This window comes from Falco cherrug, chromosome 8 (assembly GCF_023634085.1).
Source record: "Falco cherrug isolate bFalChe1 chromosome 8, bFalChe1.pri, whole genome shotgun sequence".
Taxonomy (NCBI): domain Eukaryota; kingdom Metazoa; phylum Chordata; class Aves; order Falconiformes; family Falconidae; genus Falco; species Falco cherrug.
Genome location: NC_073704.1, coordinates 56935710 through 56953789, shown reverse-complemented (window position 1 = coordinate 56953789; position 18080 = coordinate 56935710). Strand labels below are relative to the sequence as shown.

Genomic DNA, 18080 nt, shown 5'->3' with positions numbered 1-18080 from the left:
ACCCATATATTTTCCTCTATGAATAATTACTCGCTGGCAATTGTTCAAAAAGCAATAGAAGCAATATACTTATTTCAGCCTCTTTGGGAGCAGCGCTTTCCGTTCTCTCATTTCTTTGCTGTCCCCAGAGCCTCCCTTGCAAACAACAATGTCATATACACACTGTAGGTAAGTCTGGAAGACAATTTAAATTATTTTTCAGTATATTCTGATAGTGGAAGAGCAAAATAATCTATTTTTGTGACAAATGCAGCTATAAAAATTCTGTGACGGTGCCTTAGCCACGAGGGCAGCTTCTTAACGAGGGGACTATGGATTCCTCTTAATAAAGAGAATTTTATTTTAATGCAAATTTCTTTTTACCTACCTGTGCAAATAAATTGAATGTGCCTGATCTTTTATCTTTATTAAAAGTATGGGTCTTGATTAAAAAAAAAAATGATTAAAATAATCCCTGAAGCCACTCTGTGACAGTGTAGATGGAATCACATTTTTGAAGTGTATTTCATTTCATGATATTTGTTTATTGTTTTGCCTGGCAACCCATTTATTTTCTGTTTGAATCCCATTGCACACTACTGAGGTCTAGGTTTATCCCAGTTATCTATAGGCATCCAGAAAAGATGCCTACCATGGAGGAGCTCCACAACAGGTGGGAAGAAGCACTTCCAGGGAGTGATTTGGGTGCTAGGTGGGCTCCGTTGCTATTTTCTTTCTCCTGGCTGCAGAGGGAGCACGGGGTGATTATCTTCCCAAGGCAGGCTCGTCAGTTAAATGCCTAATATTAGCTGAATCCGGTATCAGAAGTGATCAGCTGAGGTGAATTGAAAATATTCCTCCCCATCCACCCTGCTTTCTCTTGGCCTTTGGAAACAGAGGAGATAATAGTGGAGGAGAGTAAATGAAGCAACTGAAAATACGGATTCACGTCATGATTATCCTACCTTTGGAGGCTGATGTTGCCGTAGCAGCGAGTATATAATGCAGGTGCGGTGGGTTTTGAGAAGGTCGGTGCATCAGGTGCCTCCTCCGAGTTTCCCTGTAGCCTGTAAACAGGTCTGCTGGGATGGGGTCATCAAATGTGCCCTTTAGATGGGACTTGTGAGAGCAGCCACAGCCCTGGCAGGTCTCTCCGCTGTGCTTGTATTGCTGGTGTATGGAGCGCTGGCATGGATCTTGAGCAGGGGTTTGAACCCAGAGCATGTTTGCGTGAGCCTTATTTCTCTGAACAGACCTGGTGTGCTCTGATTAGCGCCCCATTTTCAAGAGCTCACCTTCACAAGTGCCACGTGAGACCTGGTGCTTCCCTTTCCGTGCCCTCAGGACTCAACCTGCCAGCTCCATTGCTGGTCCGGGGGAATTGCTAAATACCGGATTAGTCAGAAACATCATACTTCAGAGTGTAAGTACAGAACACAAAAGGGATCTGCAAAGTTAGAGAAAGGAGAAAAATATCCTACTCCTCCCTGGAAACTTCTTCCAACAATATAAAGGCAAGTGAGTTCAGTTCAGCCTTGGTGTTACTTGGAGGAGCGATGCCACAGGGCATGTTGTGTCCAGGATCTTTCTAGTTAAAACCAGAAGTGTTTATTCTGTCCTTCCTTTGGTGATGGACAGACTAACGTCATTCAGGAGTATTAGGCCATAATTTATAAAACCTGTTTCTGTAACCCTTTGAACTTTACAGTGAATTTATGCGCTGATTTTATTACTACATTGCTGCATTAGACGAGTACTTGTTCCTATGAGTATAAGAATCTTTTTTTCCACTTCTAAGTGAGTACAAATTTCTGCAGGATGGGACTTTTCCCTTCTAGTTAGCATAATTATGGTAATGAGGTAGACTAAAAAAGATGGAGAATTCAAGGGACAGATTTGGAATATATGTGGATGATAAGATGTGAAACCTTACTATTTGTGTGGGAGCAAAAAAGCAGAAAAGCGCTCGAGAGAACACGGCTCATTTTATAATGCTTCAGTGCCAAAGTGCTTCATAACAGGGAGCTGAGAGGTGTGAAAGGCAAATTTCAATCACTTCCCTGCTGTACCAATGGAAAGGGAGATTATTACCCTAGGGAGGAATTTTGCATATGAGGGTTGTGTTGTAGTAACGATGTTGGGATCCGTAATCATTTCCCTAAAAGGTCTGCTAATCTTTTTCCCTGGAAAAGGGGAGATGGGGTGGCTTGTTTCATAGAAATCCTGGTTTTGTTGTGTCACGCATGATCATACTTTGAGTAAACTCACTAGCAGTTTGCTTTGAAAAGAAATGCCTCCTGCCCAAAGTAGTTCCAGCAATATGCAGTAAATCCAGAGCGGGGCTTTCTTCAAGGTCTGGCTGAACGATTTGTTTAGACATTATTCCAACACTAGCCTGGAATTGTTTCAAGGGATGGGATTTAGTTGTTTTGGTCAGTTGTAACTTATTTGAAACAGTGATTGTAAAACCACATTTGATCCTGTTCTTCCCGCTTCTTAAAACTTCCCACTAAAGCCAATGTTGAAGTTTCTTTTGCCTTCAGTGACAGCTTCACGGGGCTCTTTGAGTTATCTTCAGAGTAAGTGGCGTTGGCCGTGGTGAGCTCCTGGTCAGTGTGGAAGGAACAGGTAGAGGGGAAAGGTACTATGGGAACGGGCACGTGGAAGATGTCCCTAACACCATCGTGGCACGTGAGTCTGGCAGGAACAACATCAAGATTTTCTGCACCTACCCATTGCCGTAACGGTGAGATGGCCTCTCGGTTCTTGTGCTCTTTTCATTATCTCCCTTTTTCTCATCTTCTGCCTCTTTTTCTGCAGTCAGGCAGAGGAATTCACAAATTCCTGGAAAAGAAGGGCTCTGAGCTTCGTGTGGGCTTGGTCTGGGCTGGATTTTACATTAACCATAATGGTCTGCAAGGCCATTTCCCCCACTTGCACGTAATTCCTTCATAAATTAACAGCCACCTGGCTTTCCCATCGCTATCAGGAATGACTTCACACCTGTGGAAGGAACTGAAAGTGCCTGCCTCACTCATACAGCTTTAACGGGAGCTTCTGGAGGTCATTTTCCAGCTTCTACAGGTCCTTTTCCAGTGGGTGCCTCCCACAGCTGGTCTTGGCTCATTCAGCTCCATGTCTCCCTGTGAGTGATTACTGCAGCACCAGGGAAGTGTCTCCTCGCAGGCTGTCACGAGCTTCTGGAGGGAGCAGCAAGTTAGCTTGCAATTTATAATGTTGGTTTAGCGCACCAATTAGCTGCAGAGATTTTAGCTGTGTTTCATCCATCTCTCCCTCCTTCCCTGGAGAGGGCGTCTGTACTGTCTCACTGATGCAAGGTGCTTGGGGTCACCTTCCTTCGCCCACCGATGTCTCAGCATCGTGCCTATCGCCTTTAAACGAAAACACTAGCACTGTCATAGGGACATCTGACAGGGATATCTGAGGTCAATAAGCAGGCAGAAGAGGGACACAAATGCTGGCTGTGGACATGAGACCTCATAGTTGCAATTCAATATGCAGTAAGTATGTGCCTATGCATACGGGGTGTGGTCGTATATGCTGTGTAACGCTGTGTTGGCTTGTTTTTCTGTATTGTCTGTGCAACCTGAGCCTGTTCATGAAGTCTCAAAACAAGGTCTTACGTCAGAGGAAGAAGCTGTCGCACGTTGTCGCCTTCTCTTGGAGTGTGTGTTGCTGTGGGCTCTGCTGTGTAACCAGCCGTAAGTTTATAGGACTGATGCTGCTGGTAGATGTTTAAGCTCTCCTGGCTTCTATAGGAAAATAGTGCTGCTGATGCGCAGCTGCATCCTGGGATCTTTATTGAGATGAGAAATTAAGTGAAGGAAATGAGGAGAAGGGAGGGCAGACCCTGTTAGAGCAAGTCAGTGTTTGAGGCTGTGAAGAACTGGCAACAAAGTGTATCTGTAACAGACCTTCCTTAAATCCCTGGAATCTGGAAACATTTAATATCGTGTCAGAGGTGGAAGAACAGCACAGAAATCTTCCCAGTAGGGAAAGAATAAAACAGGTCACTTGCATTTGCTTTTTTCCCCCCTAACTTTGGATGTATTGAGCTGTGTAATAACTTGCACATATCTGGAAGTGATGCAGAGCACAGCGATCAATAATACAAGCAACGATAATCAGGTGTTTCAGCCATCTGACATGAGCAGTCTCCAGAGATAATTCTCTCCTACAGGACATTGCCAAACATAACTTCAGTTTATTCCTAGTAAAAAAAGTACATGCTTACCTGCCGTGCCAACAGTTTTTCTCCTGAAAACTGAAAAGTGATGGAGGTGCAGGGAAAACCGTGGGTAAGCACCCACCGATGCTGGTGGTGGCCCACAGACAGCTGGAGCTCTCTGTGTTCCCCATCACCAGTGTCCTTAAAATCCTTTAAAACACCTCAATAAACAGCAAATTCTCCTCTATATTCAGAAATGCCAGGAGAACTGAGGAATCACAGAGGAGCGTGAGGCTGAATTTATTGTTTACGATCAAAGCCTTGGTTCTCAGCTAGGTTAAAACTGCGGTGCGAGCCCAGCCTGACATAATAAAGCTGCCCGTGGGTAGCAGACGCCACTGAAAATTACCCCTCTTCCTATGTGTAAGCACTCGGGATTGGTACAGCTAGTACCACTTCCAGGTATTTACCATAGCAGTTATGTGCCTCTGGTTAGGTTGGCTGGTTTTTCCTTATTCTGTTAACTGAGTCTCCCTGCTATGAGCCGTGCAATTAAAAAAAAAAATAATAAAAAAAAAAAATCTAGGCTTTACCCACATCTACAGCCACGTTGCTATCCAAAAGGCAGAGAGGAGCCTTGATGATCGGATAGCAGCAATGCTGGGCTCTTCCACTAACACTAACACCATCATTTGTAATTGGTTGTAAAACTGATTTGCTTCCCAAGCTACTAAAAAAAAAAAAAATACCTTTCTCATTCAGCATCACTGAAATGACATTTATTTCATTCAGGATTTTACCATTTCAGTCTCCTTTCAACACAGAGCAGTCAGCAATAGCACATAAATTTTTATGCCTGCCCATTACAAGGCATTGCATTAAAAAGAGAGGGGGCGTAGATGATAAAATTGATGTGAAGGTTTTCACCAAGCCCTACCAAAAGGCCAAATAATTCAAAGCAGGTGGTAATGGGGAGTTCCAGGGCTGTGCCTCCTGGTGGGAGCATGCCTCCTTGAAGCTCCCACAAAGCTGGCTTGTGCCTGCACAATGAAGTCATTCACTCCCTGCTGAGGAGTATAACAATAAAAAGGAGAGAAACAAAGATTGTCAGATGTCAGTGTATCATATAATCAATACTGCCTTTTTTTTTTGTTTTGTTTTTTTTACTTATTCATAATCAATAGAGTGGCAGATAAGGATATATACCAGTGACAGACACAATGTTTAATGAAAACTGGTGGTCTCTGTCACTCTGGGCATCTTTCTGTTATATTTTATAGGTCACAGTCCATGAAATTTCATAGTAACTTTCATATATATTCTCTGTAGCAGAGTATGACATTTATTTGTTATTAAACCATATAATTTAAAAAGGATGAAGATGCTTTATCCAAAACAACATGAGAGGTAGTCTTTCATACAGTGTTTTCTCTCTAATGCATCTGTATTTTGGGATCGCTATATAATTCTGCAAGCAGCTTTTTTTTTTTTTTTTCCTAATGGGAAATAATAAATGAATATGATTTAATAACGATTATACTATAAGAGGCCAAGATACTTGTTAACTTTAAACTCAGATTATAACCTTTGCTTGCTTTTTCACCTACTGACCCAGACTGTCACTACAAAAAGCTGTCATCTTTAATCATGAGAAACATGAACAGCAGAGAGTTAATCATGCTAAGAGTCAGTGCTAAGCACTGCATCCCAATCCCAGGCACCAGGGAAAGCAAGAGATAAAGTCTGCTGGGTGTGGGTTTTGTTAGTTTTGGCAGCCACAGGAGGAGAGAAAGATGAATGGAGATTAAAGGTTGAGAAGAATAACATGGGGAATTGCCTCTTTTTCTCCAGCCCAGTGGTTTTGTAAGAGAATATGCCTGCTTATATGATATAAATCAAATTGTGTTCTTGATGGTTTGGTTGTAGTACGTTGCCCCATGTGTATAGGGGCTTGTATACACCCTTGGGGATGTATAGGACCTGCTAGCTGTGAGCTAAATGTACCGAATGTGGTTTTTTCATGTACAAAAATCCTGTGGGGGACACTTGGGAGACGGGGTGAAGGAAAGAAGGGAAGAGAGACACACAAGAGGGGAGCAGATCGGAATGCTGGGTCTGTGTCACCACTCAGGATAGAATATAGTTGTGAGCCGTTGAAATTGCTGGTTTGCCATAGTTTCAAGGGTGACTGGACAAGTCCCTTTATCCATCAGTCCATGTTACTGGTAAGGTACTGGCCCACTTCAGCTCAGGAGAGAGCCCTGGAAGTGGTCAGGGTTGCTTATCCACAGAGGTGGTCATCCTCGCAGCTGTATGTGGATACCAGCTTGCATGACCTGCAGCTTTTCTTAATGAAGCCAGAGAAGACCCTGCAATGTGAAAGCCCTCAGGGCATGTAGCCTTACTGAAATATGGGGGGGTGGGGGGTGGGGGGGGAACTGTAGAGTTTTTTTAGCAGCAGAAAATGTGTGAGGGTCTGCAGATAGCTGTAATAATTCCTGCTCACTCCAATCGCAAAGCATACCATATCAAAATTTAATCTCCACTCTTTGGTGCATAATCATATTTCACTCATTTTCCTTCATCCTTTTGCTTGAGAAAAATGAACCCCTTCTGTGCCACTACCAACCCAGAATTCATAAGCCGCTATTTTACACCTGGGACAAGGAACGTAGCAAGTGGCACTTTATGACCCATCTCGCATTCCCCTCCCTTCAACACTCTATAGCATTTTCAGCATATGTCTCTATTTAAAGTTTGCTTACAGCTTTCATTTCAAAATGAGATGACAGCGGTCATTTTATCGCCCAGCACTCCTGAGCCTGCCTTTGTTCAGAAGACACCATGCTCTGGCAAGAACAATCTTTACTTGGCAGGATACACCCTGGGAACGATCCTTCTTGGAACGGGAGAACCTCTGGCAAGTGACCGGTGCCGCTGCTGAGCTGTGCTGCGTCTTTGATTTTTATCCCTCCAAATTCATGCCTTTTGGCAATAGTTCATGCAAATCTGTTCGCGTTGGCTGTTTACCTTTAGTGACAGTGATTCCTCTTCCAGAGCTGGAAGTGCACACGCAATGGGAGGAAGGGCAAGTAGACAGATGTGGTTTATTTTTTGCAGCTGGATTATAAAATAGGCAAGATGGATATCCAAATACATGTGGCTTTCCTGGATTTTCCTGGTCTTTCCTTGATCTTTGAAGGGCTTCTACCCAAGTACATATCCCCTTTCCTCTAAAATCCCTGAAACAGCTGTGAGTTAGGTGCTGAGCTGCCTCTTTTGATTTGGACTTCAGTGTTTAAGGACACACGTGGCAGCGCTTGAGGAGGCAGTGCAGTCCCTCTCAATGAGTCCCTGAATTGCCTGATGAGATGCCATGGAGTCAGTATGGCATGTCCAGATTTATAGATCAGCAATTCCTCCAAATTACTACTTCTGACACCCTGTGGCCTGCATGACCCTTGGTTTCAGCATCTCTCACTGTAACATGAATCCTGTTGCCTGGAAGGGCTGATGTGTGTCCCTCAGTGCAATGTCCTTCCCACACGGAGGTCCAGCTGTTGTAGGTTTTGTGATTGTTGTATCCTGCCTTATATTGGAGGCCTTGAGGTATCATAGCACTACCGTCCTGCTTCTCTAGCCTGGTGAAATGAGGGGGGAAAAACAGGTGGAAAGATTCCTTAAGGGGTATGTTTGAGGGGTGTCGTGGTAGTTCTTGACTACCCAACTCCTGGTCATTTCCCAATCTTAATTTATGCATGTAGCGGCATAGATTTTGCTAACATCACGGCATAGATTTTGCTAGCATCAGTCTCAGATCCTAGTAAGTCAGTCAGATTTATGCTGAAAGGTATTCTTCAGACCATCTTTTTCTCAGAAGAAAACCCCAACTTACCTCAATCCTTGCAGACTTTGACAATCACCCTGAATCTTAGAAATAATACCGTGCGTTTGATGTGGGTTTGATGATACATTTAACTGTGCAGTTCCCTACCCACACCACAGTTCTTACACACACACAGATTTCTAAGCAATGATAGCTAAGCGAACCTAAATCCCTCATCTTAGTAAAAGTTATGACTTTCACAAGTTTAAGGTGAAATATAGTTTGCTCCAATTCTCCTCCATGCCAGTGTATCTGTATACCTGTCTTATTGCATAAACACCGTACAAAAAACTCATATAAAATCTTGACATGTATTTTGTTTGCTATTATGGTTTGTCAAATGTTTCATTACATCTCGGACAGACATAACTAAACAATTTCTAAAGAAAGGAGACTATTTGCAGGGATCTGCTGGAGGCCTGTAGCCCACACTTTACAACATTTGTCAAGATTTTTACCGTGGAAGCACGGGGAGCACTGGAGACCCGGGAGCCTGGGACGGCTGGGGAGAGGGTGAGGACCAATAGCTGCGAGTATGAAATCCAAACGAGGAGAGGACAGACGTGCGTGTTACATCAGTCACTTAACGCCTGGCCGATGGACTTTGCAATGGTTGTTTGAAGGGCATGAGGATGATGCAGGAGACCTGAAGATTTCGATATAAAGGTTCACTTTGCTGGGATGTGCTTGGGCTGTGCAAGGAGCAGAGCAAGGGCTCTGATCCTGAGCTGGTCATCACAGGAGAGAAAAGTCAGAAGTTAGACCAAGACAGGAGAGCAATCTGTTGGAAAAATATTTTTGTTGTATCTCTGCTTCTTCCAGAGCACAATTGTATGTTCCAGTAAAGCTGTGTAGCATCTTAACAGTATGGAAAGCTCAGGAAAGACTGTGAGACTTGAAACTAACCAAGTTCCCACATTTTTATTGTAAGGACTGATAGCCCTAAAGAAATCCCACCAAAGAGTCCACGTTTTGCAGATATTTTCCCAAATGACAGGGATCAAGCTCTCTACCACGTTTTATCACAGTATTCCTACGTAGTCAAACCTTTTTTTTGTTGGTTCAGTGGAATTAATCACATATTCTCTATATGGAGTTCAGTAGAATTAATCAAATAGTCTTGATATGGATTCGCTATGAATGAGGAGGTATTTTAATATATGGGCAGCCAGTGAATATTACAGTGAATAGTTTCCTGTTAACACAGAACATCGCTGCATCTCTTTGAGTAGAGTTGACTAGCTTAAAAGAACATCTTTCATCAGTGTAAGTGGTGTACTGGGGGGCAGTGAAGATTGTTCTGAACAGGAATTTTTTTTTTTTACAGAAAGAGAGCTAAAAGGATAACACAAGTAATTGCATTGTCTAGTGCCTCCCAGTGCTTTATGTGATAGCCTCAATGGGAAAAAAAAAAAAAATCAGCCACTGGCTGCCTGATGAATTTAGTAATTGTAACTAATGTGGTTGTTTCTTTCTGTCTGTGTTTTAGGATGGAATGGGGAACCTGAGAATCACGGAAAAGGGTCTAAAGCTCGAAGGAGATTCAGAATTCTTGAAACCTCTCTACGCCAAAGAAATCCGGTCAAGACCAGTAAGTTGTTGGGAAAGGAATAAGCATGTTTTGGTAGCCTTAACAGTAGGAAATCATGACATGGCGGGGTGGTATGTTTAGTGCATAAATTTTTTTGGCCCCTCTATACAAATGTAATTTGCAGAGTAGGACAGTGGGTGTCCTTTGAGGACTTCATCTGGACGCTATATCCTCTGGACAGGTGCAAATCCGTATATGTGGGTTCAGTTCGTGCAAGCCATAGTTAAAATGCTTCCAGGATCTCTGCGGTTTCACATTGTCTTTTTGTCTCCTTTTGAAATAAATTATGAATAACCCTCAACTGAAAGACCTAACATTTCCAAGGAGGAGGGATGACAGGCAGCTGTGAAATCCAACTCACATTTAACTAGTTACTCCTTTTCAGCAGAGTCCAGAGAGGTGATGCCTTGGCACAATTGCCTGGTCTGTTGTTAGCTGGCACAATAAACCCATACTATGTGCCCAGTACTATTTCATGTTGTGTTTTAAAATTCTGTGCAGTTAAAATTCAATGCTACTAGGAGAGACTGCTTGACAAAAGCAGCAAGGATGTTAACAAGTGAAAATAGGAAAGAACCCAAGTGTGATTGAAAGAGCATTTTCATTGACTGTTGGTGACTTTTTCTAATGCCATCCTGTTTGTCCTGAGCAGCTTTAAAATAACTGGAACGATTATAGAGTTTCCAGGATCCTTCTCAGAAGATGTCATCTGTCTCGTTTTCTGATCCAAAGTGTTAATTTGAGTCAGATACTGTCTATCCATTTTGATAACAATGAAAGATAGCTAATTAAATAAAGTTAACTTCCCTTTATCTGAGCATTTCAGTGCTCTGGTAGAAATTGGAAGTTGTAGCGTAATCAACACAACAGCCAATAAAATATCCGATTTAATTATTGAAGGTTGTAACCTCCGTAGGATGTCTAGGAATGGATTTCAACAAGCATAATCACTTAAGAAGCAAAGTTAATAAGAAAACATTTATAGATATAAATGTTTTCATCCCTGAATTAAAACAAAACTGTAGAACCTTACATGATTATACTTTGTAACGTAACGTGTAGGAAAGGTGCAGCACTGGCTTTGATAAATAGACTGACAAATTGCTACTTACGTTTCTTTTTCTTTAGTTAGATTGCTGGGAATAATATTTGATTACTAAGAGAACTGAGAACCACTTCTTGCTACTGGGAAGTTTACTGGATTTGTATTACCATATTGATCTACATTTTAATACAGCGGGGGGCCAAAGGTGTCCGCTCCTTGAGGTTATAAAACTAGGTTCCACACCACTGACAGTTTAATGAATGCAAGGAACAAGAAACATAAGGTAAGGCCTGTATGCATTCCTTGCTATATCCCTCCTCCAGGATTATCTTTGCTGTTAGCCAGAGAAGGATCTAGCTGCAAGCCAGAAGGTCTGATCTGCAGCCTAATGAGTAGGAGCATCCCTGCTGGCTTTGGTAGATGAGTCCTGGAAACTGTACAGTTACATAAACCATGCATACAGTTTGTCTGATTTCTAAGTGGAGTTAAACTGGAATCGCCTGTGCTGGCTTTCAGGTTGATCACAATAATGCTGAAATTAGTACTGGGCTGGGTGCAACAGGGGCAATCCTATTGTTTTCCATCATTTTCTGTGTTCTTGTGGGGTGTGTGAATTAGGCCACTTGTAAGCAAATGAAGGGGTTGCTATCAATCAAAGGATTACAGTTATGTGATATTTAAAAATAATATTAAATAACCAAGGCTATATTTAAAAATATTATTATGTAACTAAGGCTATATTTTTTTTAAAGAACAGTAGTATGACCCAGGATTCTTTTGGAGGGAAGCATGCTAGCAGTTCCTGAACCTGATGAATAGTGCCAAAATGCTGAACTCGGCACTCGGTAGCACAGATGAACATCCATACTAATTCTCTGGGTTTTCAGAAGTGCATAATGGGGCTTTAACTATGCAAAGTGTAAGAGAAACAACATGACAAATAACAGTAAAGAGCATCCCGTAAATAAGCTGACATATAATATTTTTCATAAGTTTAATTAAATACCCTAAGAGTTGTGTACTGTACTAGATAATGGTTTTATATAAAGCTCAAAAGACTTTCAGACACTGGTTATTTATAGGAGACTTTCATATATAAAAAAAACAAAAGAAGCAACAACAAATTTGATTTGGCTGTCGTTCCGTGTAGTAGATGCAGGGGCGTTGGTGCTGCGTGGGAAAGGCAGGAGAAGCGTCACCTTCTCTGTAGGTGGCTGCAGTCCCTCCTTGGAGTGGGTTTTCCCATCCGTGTGTCTCTGCAGTGCTGCTCCCCTGCTGTGGGCAGAGCTGCACGATCCTTGCCAAAATATCTCCAAAACATGAATTGTGGTAATTCTTGAAAGCCCGAATTTGTCACTGGAGCCTCTTTTTCTCCGCTGCATCTCTAAAGTCCCAGGACAGCGGTAATTACAATTACACACAGGGTGGCTTTCCTAGGAGCTGTGCCTTCTGGTTTAAAGATAGTAATGGATTTCCACTTGAAAGTGGAGTTCTTTTCCAAATTAATTTGTCAGGAAAGGAAGACCAAGGTTTAGAGAGGAGGAAAAGCCCTCGAATGTCATCCCAAGAGACCAGCTGTGTGGGTCTGAGTTTCTGTAAATTCTGTAAACAGAAAAGTTTCTGTACTTGGTGCCTTGAAGAGCTCTAGCAGGTTCTGCTGCCTTCATCACCTTCTGGACAGAGCAGTTGCACGTAGCCGTGCACCTTTTGGAAGGTAGCTCATTGCAACTGAAATCACAGCCAAGCAGAACTGAATCTGTTTTGCTGTGACATGCAATTGATCACAGCCCAACAAAGACATCTTTCTGGGAGTCCCTTCAAAAATGTTAGCAGAAGGACTGGACTGACCTGGCTCGGTCCCATGCCAGAGAAGTGGCCATTAAAATCATTGACATGAACGGGCTTCTTAAAGCCGCTTCTAACCAGGTTCTTTCTGCACCACCACTGTCTGCTGTCTCAGGAATGACACCACCCACGCTTGCTTTCCTTTTTCCTCGCCCATTCAAGAATGATCCCCCGAATCCTTCTCTCTTCATATAACAAGGGTCTCTGTTCCTGTTGTTTCCCCATCCTAGTCCTGGCTCAATGATACTGGTTTTTTGATGCCTCCTGGATTAGGAGCCTATTTCTAGGCATCAGAGCTTGAGAATAAGCATAACCTTGTTGTTGGCGTGAGCCTCAAGTTTATCTGGAGATTAATGAATAGTAACTGGTGGTAAGCAGTGTTTGCACCTTTGTAGTCTTGTTTTAAAGAAATGAGATGGATGCATTCCCTTTTCCGGGAGTGTTCAGAGCATCTTAAACTCCCAACTGAACATATTCCACACTAAACGGTATTTTCCATGCCACTTGCATGGAACATGAGCATCTTGCTGCCTTTAATTAAGAAGTTAACTGGACCATGAAGTATTGCCTGTGTAAATAAAAGTGATTTGTACTTAGTCAAGAAGGTGCATTAGGAATCCTCGCATTTCTTTACTTGCACATAAATTATGGAGATTATTAAAAATTGGAAGGGTCATCTATAAACCCATCTGCAGCTCAGCTGCACTGTCAGTCTCAAAATGTAGCTGTCTTTCTAATTGTTGTAATTTATTATGGACTATCGTGTAAACCATCTGCTTGCTTATAAATCAGACAAACTTTGACTGAAAGTTGCACGCAGCAGCACAAATTGTTAATTTTATGTGCTGGAAAGCAATGGCAATGGTTTTGTGGTCTTCAGTCTTCATTGCCTTGATTTGAATCGAAATTTAAAACTGGAAATTTTCCTGCCTTTGTTGAGAAGAGCTGCTAACAAACAGGTTACTTGAAACTTAGAGCGAGAACAGATTTAGCTTTCTTAGTGCAGTTGGGTGTTTTGAAGCGTGCCATATCCAGGTCTATAAATAACTTAAAGGGGCAAGACAGGGAACAGGCTGTGTGCATTTTCCATTCCAATAACAACAGAAATAAAATCCTGTGCTGTGATTATACAGGAAAATCAAGTGAATTACTTCTCTCAGGAGCTGTGTGACAACCAATGAGATGATAATCTCGGCTTTAGGAAGCAGAGAAAGACATTGGCATGATAGGATTAAGATGGGTTTGCCCTTTCAATGTTCATTTCAAGTGCATAGATAGAAAAAAATAAACCGCAGTTTGTAAATGTTTACACCTGAGCTAAAATTTTCTTACCCTGAACCCTATTAAAGGCAAGAGTATGAATTTGCCTGACCAAGATTTTTTGCAGGATAAAGCTCTTGACCGGGGTCCTGCCCATTCAGCAGTCTTAACACCGATGGGCAGGTCTAGGAACGTGGGTCTCAACGTGGGCACAACCTTTCTTGTCTGTCCTCTGCTGCCTGGGGGAGCTCCAAGCTATTCTCTTGTTGCACAGGTGTAAGTGATGGCAAAATTCACTGAACAGATTTTGCAGAGATCTTAAGTGTCTTTTAAAAGAGGCCTCTCTATTTCGCTGCTTTCACGTGGAAGGTCTGCCTCCCGTTATTTTTAATCAGTTGAAAAAATAATTTAGAAGAAGCTTATGCATCAAAGAAAAAATCCTGAGGCAAAGTACAGCGTCTTGTTTTTTATTTTCCTTTCTTTGGGTGGTACTTTCAAGGTTTTTTCCAACTTGAATGATTCTGTGATTCTGTGTTCGAGGTCCCTATCCTGCTTACTGTGGCAGTGAGCGTCTCACTGAGAGCAGCGTGCTTGCTCAGAGCATTGGAGCAAACCTGGTCTCATCTGAAGCCGTACAAAATAACTAGTGACTACAGTGGACCAAGGACTGAGCCCGTCATTAACACTTGGCTGCGATTCTGCAAGGGCATCTGTTTGGCCTAAAAAATTCACGGTTGCAAATTAGGGCTGATAACTGCTATTCCCTTTACTGGTGTTTAGTAAATTCTCATCAGCATAAAAGCAAGACTAGCAAGTGCATAAAATATGCTTATCTGTACTTTACATTTTCCCTAGCCCCAGTATTTGAATCATAGAAATTTTAAAGGAAGCTTTTAGGAGTGATAAATAATTATTTTGCCAATGTTCTTGTCTCACTATTTTCAGATCTGGAAGAAGAGTGGTATAATTTTAAAGCACAGAAGCAGCTCTGTAATGGACATATTCTTTTGTATCATTTGCTCTGCAGGTCTGCCTGCCTCAAAGCTAAAAATACACCCTGGAAAACAATAAACCATGTATTTGGATTAAACAGTGACATGTGCCCACAATGGGGCATACCTGCCTCATAGCCATAAATACATATTTATAAACAATATAACGTACTAATTTGGATTAAAAGGCAACAGTCACCCATGAGGAAAGGCAATGCAGATGACAAGATAATTGCAACTTTGTATGATGCTCAAACTGTGCAGTAGAAATCTAGCTCTCAGTAAAGGCTCAGGTAGATGGCATGAAAGAATGCTGCTGTTTTTGAGGAAAGAAACAGAGTAATTCCTTTTCCTCCTTTGTCAGAGTTTACAGAGCAGAAAAGGGATATTGAATTAGTTCCTGATGATTTGGTCTAGCAGAGTGCTTAAGGATTTCAGCACGCTCACTGAAACCATCATGGGGTGGAAATGAAGTTTGTCTCGCCATGCTGCCATTGCTTAGCAGTCCCTGCACACTCCCACTGCCTCTTTGGCCGTTGCTTCTCCCAGCATTTTAACTATTCCCGTAGTGACCAGTTCTTCAAAGAAGGGAGGAATCTTTTTGGCTTATTCTGATATGTACAAGCCTGTAAGAGCTCCTGGCAGCTCACAGAGATGTTGGTCTCCTGGCATTTGCCTCTGGGGCAGTTCAGCTGCCACCATAGCTTCAGGTTGAAAAAACTCACGCACTATCTGAGGTTGATTTCTGAAGCACAGTATTTCCTCTAGCTGCATGTTCATAGCTTAACGCTTCTTGGTTGATTTTTGGCACCAGAAGTTAAAATATTGTTTAAAAGCCCTAATAATTTTAATAAAGGAGAAGGGTGCTAGTGATGGCACAGCCAGCAAAAGCCAGCTTCTTGCAGCCATGCCTGGCCATCTCATGTTCTCCCTATAGGGTTTGTTAAGCACTCGTTGTGGCACCGCTCCAGGCACCTTGTTGTTAGATTCTGTGCCAGTGTGCACTTCTGCTATATATGTCTCTGTCAGTTTGGTCAGTTTGAGTCTTGCTTGCCCGACAGCTATCAACAGAGAGGAGAGCTGGCAGGCAGCAGGGCAAACAGTAAAAATAAACAGAAGCAGCTGAGCAAGTTGCAAAAGGCATCATTTTGGCAGAAGCATCTTCACCTGATGCACGGGTATTGTTGCCATCACCATCCAAAGCAGATTCGAGTCCATGTACAGCAGTAGGCTTTGAGTGCCCAGTGGGATCTATAAAACTGATATGCTTTCTTAATAAATTTCATTCTTAAGCAGTAAAATCCAGAGAACCTACTTCAGACTGAACCTTGGTTGCCCCAGCACTTTGGGGGCAGTTAGTGGCTCTGTGATATTTCCAGTGTGCTGAAAAGGTCGGAGTTTAAGTAAATTTTACAGCAACTGTGAAAACATTTCCCTTTACCTTTATAGTAAAATTGGCCAGAAGTCTCTCAGCTTTGAATTTTGAAGGAGATTTTGGTAGGGTGGCTGAAAGGGTGCTTCCAATAATGCCAGAACTAAAGCTTGTTTTTTTCCCCGTTGATGGTCTAATGGGCTGTTGTGTTGTGCTGCACACCGAGCGCACAGTGGGAAACTGATGTGTCCCACCAGCTGCAAAATCAGAGCATCCCAAAGAAGAGCAAGAGAGGAGGCTTTGAAGTAAACAAACTTTTTGAAATAATTCCGCAAGTTGCATTTCAGAGCAAAATCTCCTGGAGGCTGCCTATGGCATTTTGAAAAGGATTTCATTAAATGTTGCTAACTTGTCATAAGCGCTCTTAAATGGAAGGGTAATGGCTCATAACATTTGTAAGCTTTTTAATTTCATGCAATATGAGCAGTGTAATCAACACCTATTAAAGTCAATCAGCTGTGCCAAGTGGGCTACCTACCTCGGCTTTTGTCTATATTTTCATCATGGGTACACCTCCGAACTATCTCTGGGAACAACATATTTGTGCTTTCTTATCCTAACATCAGTGGAGATTTTGTGTCCAGAAAACCCAGTATGGTCATTGCAGAAGTATCTGAACCCATAAGCTGAATAAGCACTTTATAGTCAGTGGTTTTCATCTTGTAGGGTGGGAGTTCGGGCCATGGAGTTGATGCAGGCTAGTTAACAGCTCCAGAGCTAAACGTGAAGGAGATGGAGAATTTCTCAATCTCCCAATGTGTTTGACTTCTTCCCTTCGACACGTGAAATCTCTCCTCTTGAGCTGGCTGGGTCAGGAGAGGGGAGCTGTTCGGATCGTGTTTGTTTTGCTGTTCTGATCCAGTTCCCATCTCCTGTTCGTTTAACATTTGCAGCTGGACTCTGTGGTCATAAAAACAAGCGATGTGCATCACAGCTCAAAGCGAGCCGCTGGTTGAGGCTGGGTGCTCTGTGGTCTCTAAGCTTTTGCATTGCATTTTTGCCAGGATCCCAGAAACAGTTTCCATTTCAGCTGGAAGAGGAGGACAGTGGGGCTCCGGTTTGTGGTGGGGCTGTGTATTTCCATGGAAATACTGCAAATCAGCTAACACCCTATTTTCATCTGAGGCGTGAGCCTTGAGGTAGGACTGCAGGCACTAAAAGCTAAAAGAATAGAATAAGCATTTGATTTAGTTTATTTCCCCAAAAGGAACAAAAAATTATATGTGAATTACAGATTTTAAAGTTGAAATTAAAAGTGGCTGAGCTGAATGCATCTGGCAGGCAGCTTCTTGCCTTCCTTGGATATGCACTGCTCTTCTAGCATCTTGTTATTTCGGCTTCGGTTTGGCATGTTGAATTTGCATGCTGCTTCTATGAATTAACTGGAAAAGCTGCTGTGAAGCTTATTTTTCCTAATTAGATATTTATTATGACCTCTCAGTATTCCTACAGGCTTCTAAACCTTCCGGAGCTGTACATCGTCCTTATTTTTTCTATGTTTAATCTTATTTTAAAAGAAGAAAAGCACAGGGGGTTTATTGGAGGATTCATGAGTGTGGGACACGTCAGTCACACCTACTGATTATGGGATTTCTGTTGCTGACTTGTGTTGCCAGTCAGGTATTACTGTTAAAAGAGAAGCTCTGCTGGTAGTTGACTGCAGCTGACCTGAACCAGCCCATGGGACTGAACGCACTCGTAGAGTAGCCTTGCGTTCTCCTTCCAAAACTTGATCCAAATTTCATCTTAACAAGCTGTAGCTTCAGAAAGAAGTAAGCCTTACGAAGCCCCTGAAACTGCTCAGGGAGAACCACATGCAATCGTGTACTGCTGCATTTCCGTCTCTCAAGGGCAAAGACCT

The 18080-nt window shown here is 42.4% G+C and overlaps 1 protein-coding gene across 2 annotated transcripts in view; it reads left to right on the top strand.

Moving 5' to 3' along the window:
• The window catches only part of SGCD (sarcoglycan delta), a 349797-nt gene that overhangs the window by 258050 nt on the left and 73667 nt on the right, over window positions 1-18080 (top strand). For both annotated transcript variants that reach the window (XM_055719223.1, XM_055719224.1), the window contains one exon: window positions 9544-9645. In XM_055719223.1, coding sequence (XP_055575198.1) covers window positions 9544-9645 — 102 coding nt within the window. The remainder of the gene's footprint in view (window positions 1-9543; window positions 9646-18080) is intronic.